General features: G+C 40.9%; 1 protein-coding gene across 5 annotated transcripts in view; it reads left to right on the plus strand.

The window, feature by feature from the left end:
* Window positions 1-20,622, plus strand: part of B3GLCT (beta 3-glucosyltransferase) — a 108,718-nt gene that overhangs the window by 34,740 nt on the left and 53,356 nt on the right. For 4 of the 5 annotated variants that reach the window (XM_073795021.1, XM_073795020.1, XM_073795019.1 and 1 more), the window contains exons 5-6: window positions 10,883-10,959; window positions 11,771-11,882. In XM_073795021.1, coding sequence (XP_073651122.1) covers window positions 10,883-10,959; window positions 11,771-11,882 — 189 coding nt within the window. Of the gene's footprint in view, window positions 1-3,124; window positions 3,173-10,882; window positions 10,960-11,770; window positions 11,883-20,622 lie in introns of those variants that run through there. The other variant, XM_019936781.3, reaches the window with a different exon arrangement.

Raw genomic sequence — 20,622 nt, forward strand, 5'->3', positions numbered from 1 at the left:
AACTTTGGAGATTTTCTTCTACTAAACCTTTTCAGATGCCATCAGAGAGGAAGTCCTGCAGCAACCTTGACAGGCTGGGGTTCCTCCGTGGGCTCTGGTAGAGGCCTGTGCGGGGGTCGGGGAGCAGGGCCCCACATAGTCCCTCAGTGGGGTTCAGGTGAGCATTCATGGAATTTAGCTCAGTTGGGCCTTGGCTGTTACCCCAAACTGTGAATCAGTGATGATGTCAGGACAGAGTTATGTATCGTTTGAATTCATATATGAATTAAGGGCACATATATCTCTGTACCTTGTTCCCAGAAGTACCTTCCCTTTTGTAGAGGCAGATTCATGTGTGTTTTATTTATTTTTTTTAAAATAAATTTATTTATTTATTTTTTGGCTGCGTTGGGTCTTCGTTGCTGTGCGCAGGCTTTCTCTAGTTGTGGCAAGAGGGGGCTACTCTTCGTTGCAGTGCGTGGGCTTCTCATCGCAGTGGCTTCTCTTGTTGCGGAGCACAGGCTCCAGGTGCGTGGGCTTCAGTAGTTGTGGCACGAGGGCTCAGTAGTTGTGGCTCGCGGACTCTAGAGCGCAGGCTCAGTAGTTGTGGTGCGTGGGCTTCGTTGCTCCACGGCATGTGGGATCTTCCCAGACCAGGGCTCGAACCCGTGTCCCCTGCATTGGCAGGCAGATTCTTAACCACTGTGCCACCAGGGAAGCCCTTGTGTCTCTCTTTTCTAAAGTTCTCTGAGGTCAGTATAAAACATAAGAATGTAACATCCTGGTTACACGCTGTAATATGGTTCAACCATGATCAGTGTTCTGCTTGTGGTAACGTTTCCTAGAAAGGTTAGAAAACATTTCTATTTCTCTAAAGTGTTGAACTTTTCTAGCAGTTTATTCTGCGCTTCTGTTTAGTTTCAGTGTGCTTCTACTTAATTTGTATTGTCCTTTGCATTTACGGTTTGCCATTTAGACCACCTATTTAGCTGGTGACTTAGATCGCCACTAGGTGGCAGTATTGGTTTTACATTTAAAGACACCTAATAAAGCAGTATCACCAAGCAAACCCCTCCCCCAGCATCTAATTTCCGTGATAATAAATGGAGTCTAGACTGAAGCAATTGGAAAGCTCCCTTTAATTATCAGATGGTCTGTTCTTCTTATTCAGTTCTTTCCTAGCGTGGAAGCCAGCTATGAGTACTGAAGTAGTTATGACAGAATTTCATTTTTAGCACTTGGATTTAATTTGCTCACAAGATCCAGGGTGTACTGTTACAACTCAGGTAATTTCATATTTGGGTTAACGCGTCTTTTGGTAGTTGAAATGGCTGGAAAGATTTTACAGTTTGCATCTGTACATGATCCTGGTTCATTTTTTTCCTCTGTGTAGAGTTCTTTATGTTACGTATGTGATTTAAAGTTGAATTTATTCCACGAATAGCATCTTGGAGATCCACAGATTGTCAAAAGCTCGCACCGGGTCTGTAGACAATACCTGGGGCAATGATGAGCTACCCTGACCTAGAACTACGTGAAAACAGAGAAAGAAGATTAACTGCAGAGAATTAAGTGCCGAGATGCACAGACTATAGGGCAGCAGAGTCACTTGGAGAGGCAGGTAATGGCTCCCTAGTTGCAACTTGACTGGAACTTGGTTTAAGAAACTGACATATTCTTGAAAAAGAACTGACAGCCTAGTCGTCAGCTGGGGAAGACAAGGACAGCCGAATCCGGGGCAGAGTTGTCAGGGCATCACCGGTGCTGCGGCAGAAGCAGGCTGGCTCCTCTGAGGGGTCAGCCCCATGGTTTGCCAGGTATGTGCTGCGCCTCTAACGGGACAGGATGTCACCTGCGACCTGAATCATGAAGTCTTCAGGTTGCAGGTTTGGTTTTCTCCATCGATTTGCCCACCATGAGCATTCACCACAGTTGCTTAGTGAGGGAGGAATCAGCCACAAGTTTTACCATCTGAATATTTATCTGATAGTCCAAAATATCTCTTCCACGCCACCAGATGTCTAGAACTGCTGTTTATTTATTCCTTACTCCTGTCGGGTTGCACTTGACTACGAAATCTGCCAAAGATTAAGGTGCAGAAATTTAATGGTTTCCGCAGTTAGGCATCTGCTTCTAGCTGTTCTCTTTTGCTTTGGCAAGTCATTGCCTACGCCTGTTTCGCCTCAAGGTGCTAAAATGTGGTCTTACTGAAAACACAAATGTTTTTCATTCTTCTCATTTGAGTATAAAAACAGGAGCCTAAGCGAACTTTCTATCTGAAACACGACACTGTACTCGGAGTTGTTACCAGAGTGGTGAAACTGTCTCCCTTGTTTTCTGAAACAATCTGGGTCATTGGGAGTTGTCACTCCCACTTCCAGGTTTGATGCTTATAAGGCAGGTCATAATGGTTTTGAAGTCTATAATGATATAGTTCTTCTAGTCAGGAAGCTAGCAGACTTTACCAAGTGCTTCCTATGTACAGAGAACCATTCTGGATTGTGGTGGAGCCGAGTTAGAGAGGATTTAGAAAAGATACTCTAGTTCTTTGAATTACTTATAAGGTAGATGGTAACGATCTCATAATAGAAATGACTGTATCATTAAGTAGAAATTAGAAATCCGATATAAGTCTATTAAAATATCTATTCAACAATATTCATTGCACATCTGTAGCGACATTAGGTACTTTTGAACGTAACAGGACATCTCTAGACAGTCCATGGGGCCCTTGAGAAAGACGGTGGTCATGAAGTTGTTTAGGAAGTACAGCGATATGTAAACAGCACATGAAGGAAGACTTCTATCCGATCAGATAGGAGAGACAGGAAATTAGCTGGAGGGATGCTGGTTTGGAACAGGGAACCAGATCTGGAAGACGGAGACATGAGTCATCAGGAAGGTTTGCTTTTGGGATGCCAGGGGACCTAGGATTTGTTCGGGGGGGTGAGTAAAGTGTGTTTTAGCAGGAATAGTGATCTTTCTAGATCAAAATGGATGGAAAGTAGAGCTGGTAATGTGGTTGACCAGTACAGGGTTCCTAACTGTACATCTACAGATAGAAGAATGCAGATTTGGAAGAAGTGCTACCTTTTTTCCTGAGTGTTTTCTCCCTGCATTACAGGTGGAAGGGTAATGTGAACTTATAAAGACTGACTATACAAAGAGGTGCATGAACAAAAGCCAGGTGGAGGTAAGGCTAACAGAAACCCGTAAGGAGAGTTTGTGCAACAATCTCTGAATTAATCAGGCCCTTGAGTGTATTTTGTTTTAAATACCTGTTATGTGCGTGGCATCTGTGTGTCAATTGTGATTTGACTTCTGCTTTTTGAACTTGGAAAAAATTCCTCCTTGAGTCAGTGTTTGTGTGAAAATTCTTGTTTTTTTTTGTTACGTGAAATGGGCGCAGTCAGCTCGGTCTCTGGCGAAGACTCTGTTGGAGAAGCTTGAGTTTATGTTGTGATGGAGAGGCTGTCAAATGAGAGTATTTTTTCCCTTCTGGGACCTGGGATCCGGTAACCAAGGCTGATCCTAGATTGACACAGTTTTTACTGCACCTTCAGAAATGTATCAACACTTGCTTAAAATTATAGAAGCCATTAATATTCGCCAAAGGAATTTCAAAATAAGATTAAATTGGAGGCAAAAAAGGAGAGAGGAGAGAGCATCATTGTGTTGTTTTAAAACTAGGTTCTAGTAAAATAAAGACTCATGTACATTTTGAAGACTCTGAAGTATGATCTTAGCACAAGGCACAGGTCATGTGTGGTTGGGGAATCACTTTGAATGGGAGACAGGGAATAAGCCCCTGTAGGAGTGACTACTCAGAGAGAGGGGACAGGCTGGATTTAGAATGAAGGCAGGACCTGAGGGAGGGGCAGAACCACGGATAAGTTATGGACCCCTTTTTTTTTTTCAACATCTTTATTGGAGTATAATTGCTTTACAATCGTGTGTTAGCTTCTTCTGTATAACAGAGTGAATCAGCTATACGTATACATATATCCCCATAACTCCTCCCTCTTGCGTCTCCCTCCCACCCTCCCTATCCCACCCCTCTAGGTGGTCACAAAGCACCGAGCTGATCTCCCGGTGCTATGCGGCTGCTTCCCACTAGCTATCTATTTTACGTTTGGTAGTGTGTATATGTCCATGCCACTCTCTCACTTTGTCCCAGCTTACCCTTCCCCCTTCCCGTGTCCTCAAGTCCATTCTCTGCATCTACGTATGGACGCATTTTTAAGGCATCCTCCAAATACAGAAAAGAAAATTCAGAAGTGGGTTAGGCTTATAAGGTTTTCTTTTTAGGGGGGTTATGGTGCCCCTGTAAATTTCATCTTATGGCAATAATGGATTACATTTTCTGTTTTAGGCCCAAAGGGGCCAGACTAGCTGCTTAGAAACCTCCATACTCTCCCTTCCCACAGCTAACGAGCTTCTGAAGAGAGCAGACGGTTCCAATTTCGTTGCCTTCTTTTGTGGTACGAACTTTATTTAAAAGCTGGCAGAATCACCACCTTACAAATAAATGATTCTGCTTATTCACAGAAAGGTTTGGAAATCACTGTTTTCTCAAGAAGAGTTAGGTCTTGGCTCATTAGTTTAAAAAACCTCATTTCCATGCGATAAGGCAGGAAAGCTGGAAGCAAAGCCTTTCACAGAGGAGCGTGAAGAAGCTTGAGAAAGTGGCCTTGTGTTTTCTAGTTTCAGACGTTATCGTATTGGCAAGGAGACAGCTTGAGGTGCTTCATTAAAAGGTTAGCTGTGAGAATCAAGTCGCTTTCACCACACTTTCCTTTTTAGGTGAGAGCAATCGGATGCTGAATTACTTAGTGAAAGTTTGTTTTCTGTCGTAATCGGTAGGTGTTAAGTAATCACACTGAGTTATTTATTAAAGTGGAGTTCTTACTGCGTTGCTGTTGAGTAAGAATTTATGCATCCATTTACCAAATCTTTGTGGAGTATTTACTTAGGCAAGGGCCTGGGCGAGATGCTGCAGGAGAAAACAGAGCAGTGAGACCGAGTGCACTTCCTCTGGGGCTTGCTCAGCTGTAATGAATTCTTCACACCATGTCGTGAATGTGGGTCTCTGTTTGGCGCCCAGCATTGGGACACCTTCCCTTACTGGAGATTTCTACCTGGTGTGAATCTGGTGGGAGTGGGCTCGGCCCACTCAGGACCTCAGAGGCCAGACTCGGGGTCTCCCCAGCTCATGGAGGGTGGCCAGCTGGACGTTGCCACGCAGGATTCTGAGTCTGGAGCTAGGGACCCATATAAGTGGTTTATTTATTTATTTACTGACTTTATTTATTTACATTTGGTTGTGCTGGGTCTTAGTTGTGGCAGATGGGCTCCTTAGTTGCAGCTTGCCAGCTCCTTAGTTGTGGCATGCAAACTCTTAGTTGCGGCATGCATGTGGGATCTTAGTTCCGTGACCAGGGATCGAACCTGGGCCCCCTGCATGGGGGGGCGCAGAGTCTTAACCACTGTGCCACCAGGGAAGTCCCGAGTGGTCACTTTAGATCTCACTCTCCTGGTGGTGACATCGGTGCCCAGGGGACCAAGTGAGGTGGCAATGCATGCGTGCACGTGTTGGAGGAGGCCAGTGCTCTGGGGCGGGTGATGCCCTGCAGGGCGGCCTTTTCACTGTGGAGGGGGGCCCTGCCTGTGCCGTCCTCTGGGAGGCTCGTGATGGGGGGCGGGGCACTGCATGTCACTTCCTGCAGCCGCATCAGCAGCCACCATGAGAACACAGGCCAGGCAGCAGCCCGCCCGCCCTGCCGGGAGAGGTCAGCGGAGGCTTTGTCATGACATTTGAACTGAGCCTTGAAGAAGCAGGAAGAGTTTGCCGGGGCGACTGTGAGGACCCCCACTGATGGAGAGAGGAAATCTTGGGTCTCGCGGGATGTTGGCAAAGGGCTCAGCTACTCTGTGAGCTACTACCATGAGTTCACATTTGGGGAGGTGGGCTTGGAGGGACTAGTGAGACACCTAACACGTGGCGCCTGGGTCTGCAGTAGAGACCCTGGAGGAGGGTTGGAAGCCATAGTAGTGCCCGCAGCGGACGTTCACTGAGTGCTCACCATGGCCGTTACTTTACCTCGCGCTCATGTCAATACACTATGCCGCCTTCAAGCGTCAGCTCATCTAAGTCTATGAAGTGGTTTCTGTAATTCTCCCCATTTGCAGAGAGGAAACGGGCTTAGAGGGATTGCGCGACTTGCCCAAGCTCACATCACTAACGAGCAGTGCGGCCAGGCTTGCGTCTGACACACAGGTGTGCCTGCTGACACACAGGTGGGGCCTTAATCACGGGGCCAGGCGGCAGATCGCTGCCGCTGCTGTGTGCAAGGAATTCCACGCCAGTTTGTAAACAGTGGTCTGTGCCCTCTCTCACCTTACCCGGCTTTTTTTTTTTTTTTAATACCATTTATCCTTGGCATTATATTCTAGATATATTTGCTTACTGCCTGTATCCTGCATTAGAACCTGAGATCCAAGAGGTCAGATCCAAGACTCTGCCCGGTCTTTTCACAGATGTTTCCTATGTTCCTAGAACAGCGCCTGGCACATAGTAGTTGCTCAACAAATATTGTACAATCATAATAATATTAATAACCATCACATGCAAGCTTGTGCCAAGTGCTTGGCATGTATTAAGTCACTTGACCCCATGACTGTTGTGACCCCCATGTTAGAGATGAGATAACAGACCACAGGCAGGTCTGGGAACTTGCTCAAGGCTGAAGAGCTGGAGCGAGGATTCTGATGCAAGGACTTTGCCTCCAGAAGTCAGGTCCCTACATGCTAAGCTTTATTGCCTTTCATGAAGGAGTGAATGATTCGTTAAAATAGAGTTATATGAGCTATAAAAATGTACATAGTAATGCATTTCAAAGTAAATATTTAATAAAGAGAAATTATATCAATGATGAGGTAATATTTTTCTCTTGTTAGGAAATGACAGGTTTCTGGGGAAAAAAATATATTTTAACATAGGCTCAGATTCCTGGAATGTTTGTCATTATAGCATCACTGTAATCTCCTGGTCCACATGTGAATCCTGGGTTTTTAAAGGCTAGTAAATCTGTCTGATGTATGTTCCAAACAGGATATTATATCCTCATAAGATAGACCTACTTCTTATGGAAGAAATAACAATAAACAGATGTTAATTTTTGTCATGATTTATTTGTTGGTCTAAAAGTCCAGTGCCTAAGAACTATGTAATAGTTGGAATTTGGAAATACAGTTGAACTGGAATCAGTCTTAAAAGCAGGATTCAGTCCTTTAGAACTTTTGCCTAATACCGAACAAATATCTTGGTTTTTGCTTTCTAATTTAGTGCTTGGTCTGAATAATGAGACCGAATTAGACCATAAACTCATGTCCTTAAATTAAGGTATGGACAAGTAACGAATATTGGGAAATAGTCTGTTGACAAGGGAAGAGGCCAGCATCATGGAGTTAAATTAGTTGAACTTTTTCCAGACAGAGGCAGAAAGACTAAAGTGGTTCAAAACCAAATTTGCCTGATAAAGTTATTTATGACATTTAAAATATTAATCTACTTTGATCCATGTTCCAATGTTGGCTTTTTCATTCATACTCATTCTAGATATAAATTTTTAATGATTTCTGCCTCCATATCAAGACTATGGGCTTTCTCCATTCTCAGAGCATTTTCAGAATACGCAGCTATGCAATCCAAACCCTCTCCCAAATGAAGATGATGAATATGTATGAGAAACAGGTAATGAAGTAGAGTGTGGGTTCTGAATTTGTTGGTTCTCAGTAATTATTAATGGCATTAAATGTGAATATGCCATGATAAAAAATGTTTAAAGGAAGTACTGCCTGAAGGTCCAGTAGGCTTTCTGACTTCAAAATGCTTATTAGGATAGCAGTAGATGCCAGTGATGGAAAGAAAGGTAGATTTTGGTTCAACAAGACAAATAGTGTTAACGAAAGATGTTTAAATTACTGTGATCAACTTTTTCATTTTTTTTCCTTTTCTGTCATTTACCCATATTTGATTATTTGTATTTTTAGTCCCTTTATGATTGCCTCTGTTATGGTGTTACCTCATTTTTGATAGAATTTTACCTTCAACTTTTAGGTTTGAAATAGAATCATGGTTTGGTGAATAGACATCATTTAGATTGCTGACAGGCATGACTGCCTTTGTTATAGCTTTTAGCTTTTATTCCAAAGGGCTCTGTTGATAGAACATTTTCTTACTTTTCCCTTGATTTTTCGTTTGAAAACTCTTCCTTATTCATCCCTGCAATTACATACTAAAGAACTCTATTTTCATGTAAAAGTGCTGTCAGGTGGTGATGTGGCATCTTTAAGGAGGTTTAATTCTTGTGGCTAGAACAGACAGTAGATATAAAGAACATAAATTATTACAATCCCGAGTGGTAAGAACTGAGATAAGATCATTTGATGGAAAATTTTATTGTGACCTTTTAAATTATTTTATCTTAGAGTTGCTAATACATATGAGTATGTGTGTATCTAAGTCTGGGTCTGTGTGTGCATTCACACACAGAATATATACACACAGACAGACATGCATATGTATATGCACACATATATATAAAACAAGAATAAAAGCTCTTGGTCCTTTTTGAGGATTAGTAGACAAAAGTTTATAAGTAGAATGGCTTTGGCTTAATCAAGAGTTAATCAAGACCAGGTTTCTGAGTATCAAGGGAGGACCTATTTTATATTTTTAAGACAAAGGTATTCACACATATTTGGAGATAGTTATCAACATAGCATACTAGTTTTTGAAGTGTTTCTATTTGGAGATACAGGGGTACAGAAAACTTGATTGCCATTTTTGTGTTCACCAACTGAAGCAAATACAAAATCCAGGCATGTGATTTAGTAAACAGAAAGTAATGGAGATAGGAAAGATTATAACCCACTAGTAATCCAGAGCGTTTATTTTAGTCTAGAATATAACTCCTTTGCGCTGACTGAACCTTTGCCTCCTGCAGATTGTCTTGACAGAAGGTATTCGTAGGCCTGCCTCTGCACCTCTGCCAGGAAAGCACCCTCACAGCCTCTCTGCAGAGGTTACCCGTCTGGGTGTAATACTTGTGGACATCACTTGTATAGTTCCTAAAACTCGGAAGGGTGGTTCTTGTTTGGTAACCACATTTTCGTATTTATTTTTGCTCAAAATAATGTTTTAGTTAAAATATATTTTAAAGCATATATGTAGTAATTTCATCCTTCTGATTCTGGCTCCTTTCCAGTCTCTATTCATCTGTGATGTTGTTTTACATGGTTGGAATTATGTGTTTTAACATTGGACAGAAAGACATTCCCATTGTCATAATGTCTTCATTATTATAATTTCAGTTGCTATATAATAGCTCATTTGCAACTTATTTTCTTGTAAGACTTCTTTAGTGTTTGCTGTGTTTCTTTTCTAGGTAGTTCATATTAGCATGCTCCCATAATTATCTGAAAGTTTTATGCAAATATTAATGTTACTAGTTTTCTTCACACATGATTTTTGCTCTTATGTAATCCTCATGAATATGTATGCGTGTGATATATGTGTATGTGTATATGTGTATGCCATATGTATGTATAAGCATATAGCTGTATATGCATGTATATATATGGCATATATATGTACGTGTATGGCATATACATGTATACAGCATATAGCCAATATATGTGTATATATATATACACACATACATATAGCAGTTTTTGAAGACAATGAAAATTACTTCATTATTCAGAATCAACAGTAGGAAAGCCCAGACTACATTGGGGCGCTGCTAGTTCAACCTTTAGGAGTTTGGTTTTTCTCTCTGACGTGCCGTATTGTTAGTGTGATTTAACCTTTGATTGCTGTTTTTACGTTTCATATTTGTCCACGGCAGTTAAAAAAATACTGCATGCGATGAAGAAATGAGGCTTATTTGATTGCCCGAAGAGTTATATTGGAAACCATTCTTTTCTTCTTAAAGAATAAACGTATGTGAACTTAAAGAATGGTATGGCATCTACTTTAGTGTGGTAATATTTCATATAGTTAAGCATGTATTCTTAAAGTCTTTTGTAACAATTACCGGGCCGTAGGCGCTACAAAACACAGAATATCCTACAGTTTGTTGGGGGGTGTCCAAGCATATTAGGTGTCTGGGTTTTGACTTGTCTCAACTTGAAATAGATTAAATAGTGCTTAACTTCAAAGCTCACATTGATAGCTTTAAAGATACGACTCTCTCTCTCTCTCTATAGTAGAGCAGGTATGTATATGTAACCGTAGTTGTGTCTACTTCTGGATCTTAGTTCCTCCTAAGTTTATAAATTTTGATATTCCATCATTACGCTATTACTGTTGTTGCCTGAATACTTGAGGATTCTATTTCTAGTGTTTAGACCCAAAGCTCTTCATTATGATGGTGTTTTAGTGTTTTTAGGACACTCTAAAATTTTTTCTTCACTTGAGGTAAATTGGCTATTATATCCTCTTGTTTAGCCCGAAGTGTTTTATTTTCCACATGCTTCCTCTGTTGTGTACACAGAGAAAGCTGTCTTTATGCCTCTGAGTTTGCCCTGACTTCCCCTGGGCTCTTGCCTTCCAGTCGCCTTTGCACACCTGCAAATTCCAGGTCTGCTCTGGGTGTCACTGGAGACCCTTCCTGGAGGGCCTCTGCGCCACGCGGAGCCTGGGGGCTGAGGAGGCTGTGTGGCTTCAGCGAAAATCCTTCACTTCTAGTAGCTCCAAAGGGAAGAGAAAAGAGATGAGTAGGAAGAGCAAAGCGTCAGATCTTTAAAAATACCTGGTTTTAAATTTGAGTCTTCTGAAGAAATTGCTGTGGTCATATTGTGTTTATTTGTTTCTCTGCTTTGACGATTGTTTCTTCAGGAAGTCCCCAGAGTCCTCCTCCTTCACCAGCTGGCTCAGCAGGAAGGCGCGTGGACCATACTTCCATTGTTACCGCAGTACGTTTCACGTGACATGCGCTCATTATTGGCATCTCTACCTGACGCTCGTAGGCTCCCTAGTTTTCTTACTCAGAGGGTGTTTTTTCCTCAGAGTCAGGAAGTAAAGTCCATTTGGACTCCATGACCACTACTGTAATCGGATTTCTTGATGATTGATTCTTTTTTTTTTTTTCCTGTTTCACTAGGCAGTGGGTTTTATTTGAATTAATCTACAGTGACCGTAATTCCCCAGCTCCTTACTGTTTGTCTCGTATCTAAAACAATTCTTCCCAAGCTATACATCATAAGTACTACTTCAAACTAATTAGGTATTTCTTGGATATTTTACAAATGTGATTCAGTTCTCTGAGTCTCCTGTTTTTATATCTAGTGTACCATGTGTCTTTAGAACTACTTTAACTTACTATTAGAGAAATTAGATACGTTTATAGTCAAACTGCATTATTCATACAGTTTAAGCATTGATGATTGATTCTTAATCATGAATAGCTTTTATTTTTAAATATGTTTCTTTCTTAAAAGATATAATGTCAATATATTTGATATTTTATTTGAGAATTATGTCTCTTCTGAATTGGGGTTTGTCACAGAAAGAATTAACTTTAAGAAGTCTAGCTGTTTCATAAACCGATAGTATCTGGCTTTCCTATACGCTTAAACTATACACGGAAGAAAAATATTATGGGAAGAAAATCCAGATTTCTTGCCATTTTGTATGTCCTTCATCCATTTCCTGTTGATCAGTTTTAAACCTTATTATAAACTCACTTTATAAAGGTGATTACTATAACCTATTTGTTTTTGTCAGCTTTTCTGTAACATATAGCAGAAATTCATCATGGATTTTCTTCTGTGAAGAAGAGACAAGAATACAAATTCCACAACTCTTACAAGCACTCAGAAGATATGACCCATCAAAGGTAAATACAATTTCAATACGAGTATTTTTATTTTGGAGAAAATGCTTAAAAGAAGTTTAATTTTGATTAAGAGGTTTTTCAGTCTAATAAAAACACAATTTAAGATTAAGAAGAATGAAATAGGCTGCTCTTGCCTTGTGAAACGGAGCACATTCTGTCTATGCAATGTGTATCTCTCTCAAAAAAACCTGCTTTCACTTAAAAAAAAAGAAGAATGAAATAACAGTTGAATATCTGGAAGCAATGTTAAATACTTCTCTTTGATGTTTGGAGCTTTCAGAAGGATGGAACTTAAAATGAGCCATTTTTAAATGAAAAAAATATATGGGTTATCAATTTTGAAGAATTAAAAAACTATTGATATAACCTAGAGTTAAGAAATAAATTTAAATTGGTTATTTCTCTTTATCAACAATGACCACATTATTTTAGACAAGAAATATTTTTTGAGTACCAACTGTGTATCAAGCATTATGATAGCAGAGGCTAGACAGACAGGGGTCCTGACTGCCTGGATGGTACAGAGTAGCAGGGAGAGGAGGGACCATTAAGAAAACAATTACCGAGGGAGAGGACTGGGGTTGGCTGCCTGAACACAGCCTGAAGCGGTTAGTGCACCACGGCTAGCCTAGCTGGGAGGGAGTCCCGGAAAAAGTCTGGAACTGCCGAAGAGGCAAGAGACTTTTTCTTCCCTCTTTGTTTCCTGGTGCGCGAGGAGAGGGGATTCAGAGCGCTGCTTAAAGGAGCTCCAGAGATGGGCCCGAGCCGCGGCTATCAGTGCGGACCCCAGAGACGGGCATTAGACGCTAAGGCTGCTGCAGCCACCAAGAAGCCTGTGGGCGAGCACAGGTCACTATCCACACCCCCCTTCCGGGGAGCCTGTGCAGCCCGCCACTGCCAGGGTCCCGGGATCCAGGGACAACTCCCCCGAGAGAACGCACAGCGCACCTCAGGCTGGTGCAATGTCATGCCAGCCTCTGCCGCGGCAGGCTCGCCCCACATCGTACCCCTCCCTCCCCCCGGCCCGAGTAAGCCAGAGCCCCCGAATCAGCTGCTCCTTTAACCCGGTCCTGTGTAAGCGAAGAACAGACGCCCTCAGCAACCTACACGCAGAGGCGGGGCCAAATCCAAAGCTGAGCCCCTGGGAACTGTGTGAACAAAGAAGAGAAGGAAAATCTCTCCCAGCAGCTTCGGGAGCAGCGGATTAAATCTCCACAATCAACTTCATGTACTCTGCATCTGTGGAATACCTGAATAGACAACTAATCATCCCAAATTGAGGAGGTGGACTTTGAGAGCAAGATTTATGATTTTTCCCCTTTTCCTCTTTTTGTGAGTGTGTATGTGTACGCTTCTGTGTGAGATTTTGTCTATATGGCTTTGCTTCCACCATTTGTCGTAGGGTTCTGTCCATCCGTTTTTTTTTCACTTAAAAAATTTTTTTTCTTAATATATTTTATTTTAATAACTATTTTATTTTATCTTATTTTATTTTATTTTATCCTCTCCCTCCCTCCCTCCCTCCCTCCCTCCCTCCCTCCCTTCTTTCCTTCCTCTCTTTCTCCCTTTTATTCTGAGCCGTGTGGATGAAAAGCTCTTGGTGCTCCAGCCAGGCGTCAGGGCTGTACCTCTGAGGTGGGAGAGCCAAGCTCAGGACACTGGTCCACAAGAGACCTCCCAGCTCCAGGTAATATCAAATGGTGAAAATCTCCCAGAGATCTCCATCTCAGCACCAGCACCCAGCTTCACTCAACGACCGGCAAGCTACAGTGCTGGACACCCTATGCCAAACAATTAGCAAGACAGGAACACAACCCCACCCATTAGCAGAGAGGCTGCCCAAAATCATAATGAGGCCACAGACACTCCAAAACACACCACCAGACGTGGACATGCCCACCAGAAAGACAAGATCCAGCCTCATCCACCAGAACACAGGCACTAGTCCCCTCCAACAGGAAGCCTACACAACCCACTGAACCAACCTTAGCCACTGGGGACAGACACCAAAAACAACGGGAACTACGAACCTGCAGCCTGCAAAAAGGAGGCCCCAAACACAGTAAGATAAGCAAAATGAGAAGACAGAAAAACACACAGCAGATGAAGGAGCAAGGTAAAAACCCATCAGACCTAACAAATGAAGAGGAAATAGGCAGTCTAACTGAAAAAGAATTCAGAGTAATGATAGTAAAGATGATCCAAAATCTTGGAAATAGAACAGAGAAAATGCAAGAAACATTTAACAAGGACCTAGAAGAACTAAAGAGCAAACAAGCAACAATGAACACAATAAATGAAATTAAAAATACTCTAGAAGGGATCAATAGCGGAATAACTGAGGCAGAAGAATGGATAAGTGACCTGGAAGATAAAATAGTGGAAATAACTACTGCAGAGCAGAATAAAGAAAAAAGAATGAAAAGAACTGAGGACAGTCTCAGAGACCTCTGAGACAACATTAAACGCACCAACATTCGAATTATAGGGGTCCCAGAAGAAGAAGAGAAAAAGAAAGGGACTGAGAAAATATTTGAAGAGATTATAGTTGAAAACTTCCCTAATATGGGAAAAGAAATAGTTAATCAAGTCCAGATAGCACAGAGAGTCCCATACAGGATAAATCCAGGGAGAAACACGCCAAGACACATATTAATCACACTATCAAAAATTAAATACAGGGGCTTCCCTAGTGGCGCAGTGGTTGAGAGTCCGCCTGCTCATGCAGGGGACACGGGTTCGTGTCCCGGTCTGGAAAGATCCCACATATGCCGCGGAGCGGCTGGGCCTGTGAGCCATGGCCACTGAGCCTGCGCGTCGGGAGCCTGTGCTCTGCGACGGGAGAGGCCACAACAGTGAGAGGCCCACGTAACGCAAAAAAAAAAAAAAAAATTAAATACAAAGAAAACATATTAAAAGCAGCAAGGGAAAAACAACAAATAATACACAAGGGAATCCCCATAAGGTTAACAGCTGCTCTTTCAGCAGAAACTCTGCAAGCCAGAAGGGAGTGGCAGGACATATTTAAAGTGATGAAGGAGAAAAACCTACAACCAAGATTACTCTACCCAGCAAGCATCTCATTCAGATTTGATGGAGAAATTAAAACCTTTACAGACAAGCAAAAGCTGAGAGAGTTCAGCACCACCAAACGAGCTTTACAACAACTGCTAAAGGAACTTCTCTAGGCAAGAAACACAAGAGAAGGAAAAGACCTACAATAACGAACCCAAAACAATTAAGAAAATGGGAATAGGAACGTACATATCGATAATTACCTTAAATGTAAATGGATTAAATGCTCCCACCGAAAGACACAGACTAGATGAATGGATACAAAAACAAGACCCATCTATATGCTGTCTACAAGAGACCCACTTCACACCTAGGGACACATACAGAATGAAAGTGAGGGGATGGAAAAAGATATTCCATGCAAATGGAAATCAAAAGAAAGCTGGAGTAGCAATTCTTATATCAGACAAAATAGACTTTAAAATAAAGACTAGTACAAGAGACAAGACAAAGAAGGCCACTACATAATGATCAAGGGATCAATCCAAGAGGAAGATATAACAATTGTAAATATTTATGCACCCAACATAGGAGCACCTCAATACATAAGGCAAGTACTAACAGCCATAAAAGGGGAAATTGACAGTAACAATAATAGTAGGGAATGTTAACACCACACTTTCACCAAAAGACATATCATCCAAAATGAAAATAAATAAGGAAACACAAGCTTTAAATGATACATTAAACAAGATGGACTTAATTGATATTTATAGGACATTCCATCCAAAAACAACAGAATACACATTTTTCTCAAGTACTCATGGAACATTCTCCAGGATAGATCATATCTTGAGTCACAAATCAAGCTTTGGTAAATTTAAGAAAACTGAAATTGTATCAAGTATCTTTTCCAACCACAATGCTATGAGACTAGATATCAATTACAGGAAAAGATCTGTAAAAAATACAAACACATGGAGGCTAAACAATACACTACTTAATAATGAAGTGATCACTGAAGAAATCAAAGAGGAAATCAAAAATCTAGAAACAAATGACAATGGAGGCACAAAGACCCCAAATCTATGGGATGCAGCAAAAGCAGTTCTAAGAGGGAAGTTTATAGCAATACAGTCCTACCTTAAGAAACAGGAAACATCACAGATAAACAACCTAACCTTGCACCTAAAGCAATTAGAGAAGAACAAAAAAACCCCAAAGTTAGCAGAAGGAAAGAAATCATAAAGATCAGATCAGAAATAAATGAAAAAGAAATGAAGGAAACAGTAGCAAAGATCAATAAAATTAAAAGCTGATTCTTTGAGAAGATAAACAAAATTGATAAACCATTAGCCAGACTCATCAACAGAAAAAGGGAGAAGACTCAAATCAATAGAATTCGAAATGAGAAAGGAGAAGTAACAACTGACACTGCAGAAATACAAAGGATCATGAGAGATTACTGCAAGCAACTCTATGCCAATAAAATGGACAACCTGGAAGAAATGGAAAAATTCTTAGAAATGCACAACCTGCTGAGACTGAACCAGGAAGAAAAAGAAAATATGAACAGATCAGTCACAAGCACTGAAATTGAAACTGTGATTAAAAATCTTCCAACAAACAAAAGCCCAGGACCAGATGGCTTCACAGGCGAATTCTATCAAACATTTAGAGAAGAGCTGACACCTGTCCTTCTCAAACTCTTCCAAACTATAGCAGAAGGAGGAACACTCCCAAATTCATTCTTCGAGGCCACCATCACCCTGAAACCAAAACCAGACAGAGATGTCACAAAGAAAGAAAACTACAGGCCAATATCACTGATGAACATAGATGCAAAAATCCTCAACAAAATACTAGCAAACAGAATCCAACAGCACATTAAAAGGATCATACACCATGATCAAGTGGGGTTTATTCCAGGGTTGCAAGGATTTTTCAATATATGCAAATCAATCAATGTGATACACCATATTAACAAATTGAAGGAGAAAAACCATATGATCATCAGAATAGATGCAGAAAAAGCTTTCGACAAAATTCAGCACTCATTTATGATAAAACCCTGCAGAAAGTAGGCATAGGGGGAACTTTCCTCAACATAATAAAGGCTATATATGACAAACCGACAGCCAACGTCATCCTCAATGGTGAAAAACTGAAACCATTTCCACTAAGATCAGGAAGAAGACAAGGTTGCCCACTCTCACCACAATTATTCAACATAGTTTTGGAAGTTTTAGCCACAGCAGTCAGAGAAGAAAAAGAAATAAAAGGAATCCAAATTGGAAAAGAAGAAGTAAAGCTGTCACTGTTTGCAGATGACATGATACTATACATAGAGAATCCTAAAGATGCTACCAGAAAAGTGCTAGAGCTAATCAATGAATTTGGTAAGGTAGCAGGATACAAAAGTAATTCACAGAAATCTCTGGCATTCCTCTACACTAATGATGAAAAATCTGAAAGTGAAATTAAGGAAACACTCCCATTTACCATTCCAACAAAAAGAATAAAATATCTAGGAATAAACCTACTTAAGTAGACAGACCTGTACTCAGAAAACTATAAGACACTGATGAAAGAAACTAAAGATTATACAAATAGATGGAGAGATATACCATGTTCTTGGATTGGAAGAATCAACATTGTGAAAATGACTCTACTACCCAAAGCAATCTACAGATTCAATGTAATCCCTATCAAACTACCACTGGCATTTTTCACAGAACGAGAACAAAAAATTTCACAAATTTTATGGAAACACAAAAGACCCCGAATAGCCATAGCTACCTTGAGAATGAAAAATGGAGCTGGAGGAATCAGACTGCTTGACTTCAGACTATACTACAAAGCTACAGTAATCAAGACAGTATGGTACTGGCACAAAAACAGAAATATAGATCGATGGAACAGGATAGAAAGCCCAGAGATAAATCCACGCACATATGGTCACCTTATCTTTGATAAAGGAAGCAAGAATATACAGTGGAGAAAAGAGAGCCTCTTCAATAAGTGGTGCTGGGAAAACTGGACAGCTACATGTAAAAGTATGAGATTAGAACACTCCCTAACATCATACACAAAAGTAAGCTCAAAATGGATTAAAGACCTAAATGTAAGGCCAGAAACTATCAAACTCTTAGAGGAAAACATAGGAGAACACTCTATGACATAAATCACAGCAAGATCCTTTTTGACCCACCTCCTAGAGAAATGGAAAATAAACAAAAATAAACAAATGGGACCTAATGAAACTTCAAAGCTTTTGCACAGCAAAGGAAACCATAAACAAGACCAAAAGACAACCCTCAGGATGGGAGAAAATATTTGCAAATGAAGCAACTGACAAAGGATTAATCTCCAAAATTTACAAGCAGCTCATGCAGCTCAATAACAAAAAAACAAACAACCCAATTCAAAAATGGGCAGAAGACCTACATAGACATTTCTCCAAAGAAGATATACAGACTGCCAACAAACACGTGAAAGAATTCTCAACATCATTAATCATTAGAGAAATGCAAATCAAAACTACAATGAGATATCATCTCACACCTGTCAGAATGGCCATCATCAAAAAATCTAGAAACAGTAAATGCTGGAGGTGTAGAGAAGAGGGAACCCTCTTGTACTGCTGGTGGGAATGTATATTGATACAGCCACTATGGAGAACAGTATGGAGGTTCCTTAAAAAACTACAAATAGAACTACCGTATGACCCAGCAATCCCACTACTGGGCATATACCCTGAGAAAACCATAATTCAAAAAGAGTCATGTACCGAAATGTTCGTTGCAGCTCTATTTACAATATCAGGACACGGAAGCAACGTAAGTGTCCATCATTGGATGAATGGATAAAGAAGATGTGACACATACATACAATGGAATATTACTCAGCCATAAAAGGAAACAAAATTGAGTTATTTATAGTGAGTTGGATGGACCTAGAGTCTGTCCTACAGAGTGAAGTAAGTCAGAAAGAGAAAAAGAAATACCGTATGCTAACACATATATATGGAATCTAAGGAAAAAAAAAAAAGGTCATGAAGAACCTAGGGGCAAGACGGGAATAAAGACGCAGACCTACTAGAGAATGGACTTGATGATATGAGGAGGGGGAAGGGTAAGCTGTGGCAAAGTGAGAGAGTGGCATGGACATATATACACTACCAAATGTAAAATAGATAGCTAGTGGGAAGCAGCCTCATAGCACAGGGAGATCAGCTTGGTGCTTTGTGACCACCTAGAGGGGTGGGATAGGGAGGGTGGGAGGGAGGGAGATGCAAGCGGGAAGAGATATGGGAACATATGTATATGTATAACTGATTCACTTTGTTATAAAGCAGAAACTAACACACCATCGTAAAGCAATTATACTCCAATAAAGATGTTAAGGGAAATAAAAGCAATTACCTTTAAAAGGGAGACATTTAAGGGAAACATTGGGCGCTGTTAGAAGCACACAGCAGGGTATCAGACCGCATCTGGGAAGGTCATGACAGGAAGTGACATTTAATCTAAGTCCATGGGATGGGTAGGAGTTAATAGGAGAGAGTGCTCTAAGCAGAGGGAACAATATTTGAGAAGGTCTCGGGGTGAGACAGTATGCATCTTGGGTGAGAAGTTCACCGCTACTTTCATATTTTAACATTTTTATCTTGTGCAGATATGATGTTGCAGCTGGATCTTGTTTACCTCTAAGTTCTGTCTGAGCACTGAGCACAGTGTTTAACACTTAGTAGGTGGTCAATAAATATTTGCATACGACTGAATAACTCTGTAAGTCAGCTGTCCTGCTGGACTACATTCAGTGTCTCTGGAGGTTTAGAGGCAGCCCTGGAGTTTTGTGGAGAGGAAATCAGGCCGTTCAGTTCTCTTCGAGCAGCCCAGGCTGCACCCTGATCAACTTAAAGAATTCTTGAAACACGGAATAAGCAGAACTGGGTCCTTTCTGGGATCACTGGACACCTGCCCCACCCCTGTTCTGACACCCACTCCAGAAGTGAGTCAGATTTAAGGAGGATGTGGAAAAGGAGCCGTGGCTTCTGGGTGCCCACTTGGTTTATTGATGGGGACACACAGAGTTGGGCAACAGTGATCATTAGGTTGATTTCTCAAACGCTGGAAAGTTTGTCACTATAATAAAACCACTGGTCTTGATGTTTTTTAAATGCTGGAAGGGCCCATTCTGATTTCTCTTCATGCATTTGATTTCTGGGAAAGTACAGATGTAATTGAATGAGAACGTTGTTAGGTTAAAAGAATAATTCCTTCAAAGGAGAAAAGAATTACGAACGTGTCTCATCTAGTCTTTTCAGATGACGGCTGAGCAGCAGCTGTGTACTCGGTGCCGTATTTTATGTAAAACATTTGTTAGGCTTTTATGTTTGCCTTTGACTTGAGAAAAACTCCAGATCTTTTTTAGGATGTAGGAGTTTTGATCTCCTCCTAGTGTTCGTTTCACCTGGAGATTATTTTTTCCATGATCCATAGCTCTAATTCTGTACAGAAGACGGTGACTCACTGTACTTTTTAATGAAAATTGGAATGACAAATAAGTTCAAAGCAAGTTCATGCAAAGCAAATACAGAGCCAGAGGTGAAATGAGATGCTCTCTTCTTCTTTTGTGAGCAGTACCACGTGAAAAAAAAATCTAGGATGCTTTGTTTCTTTTGAAACTAGCATTTGGGAATAAAAATTACATAATGTTGAAG

The sequence above is a fragment of the Tursiops truncatus genome, chromosome 18, assembly GCF_011762595.2.
Source record: "Tursiops truncatus isolate mTurTru1 chromosome 18, mTurTru1.mat.Y, whole genome shotgun sequence".
Taxonomy (NCBI): Eukaryota; Metazoa; Chordata; class Mammalia; order Artiodactyla; family Delphinidae; genus Tursiops; species Tursiops truncatus.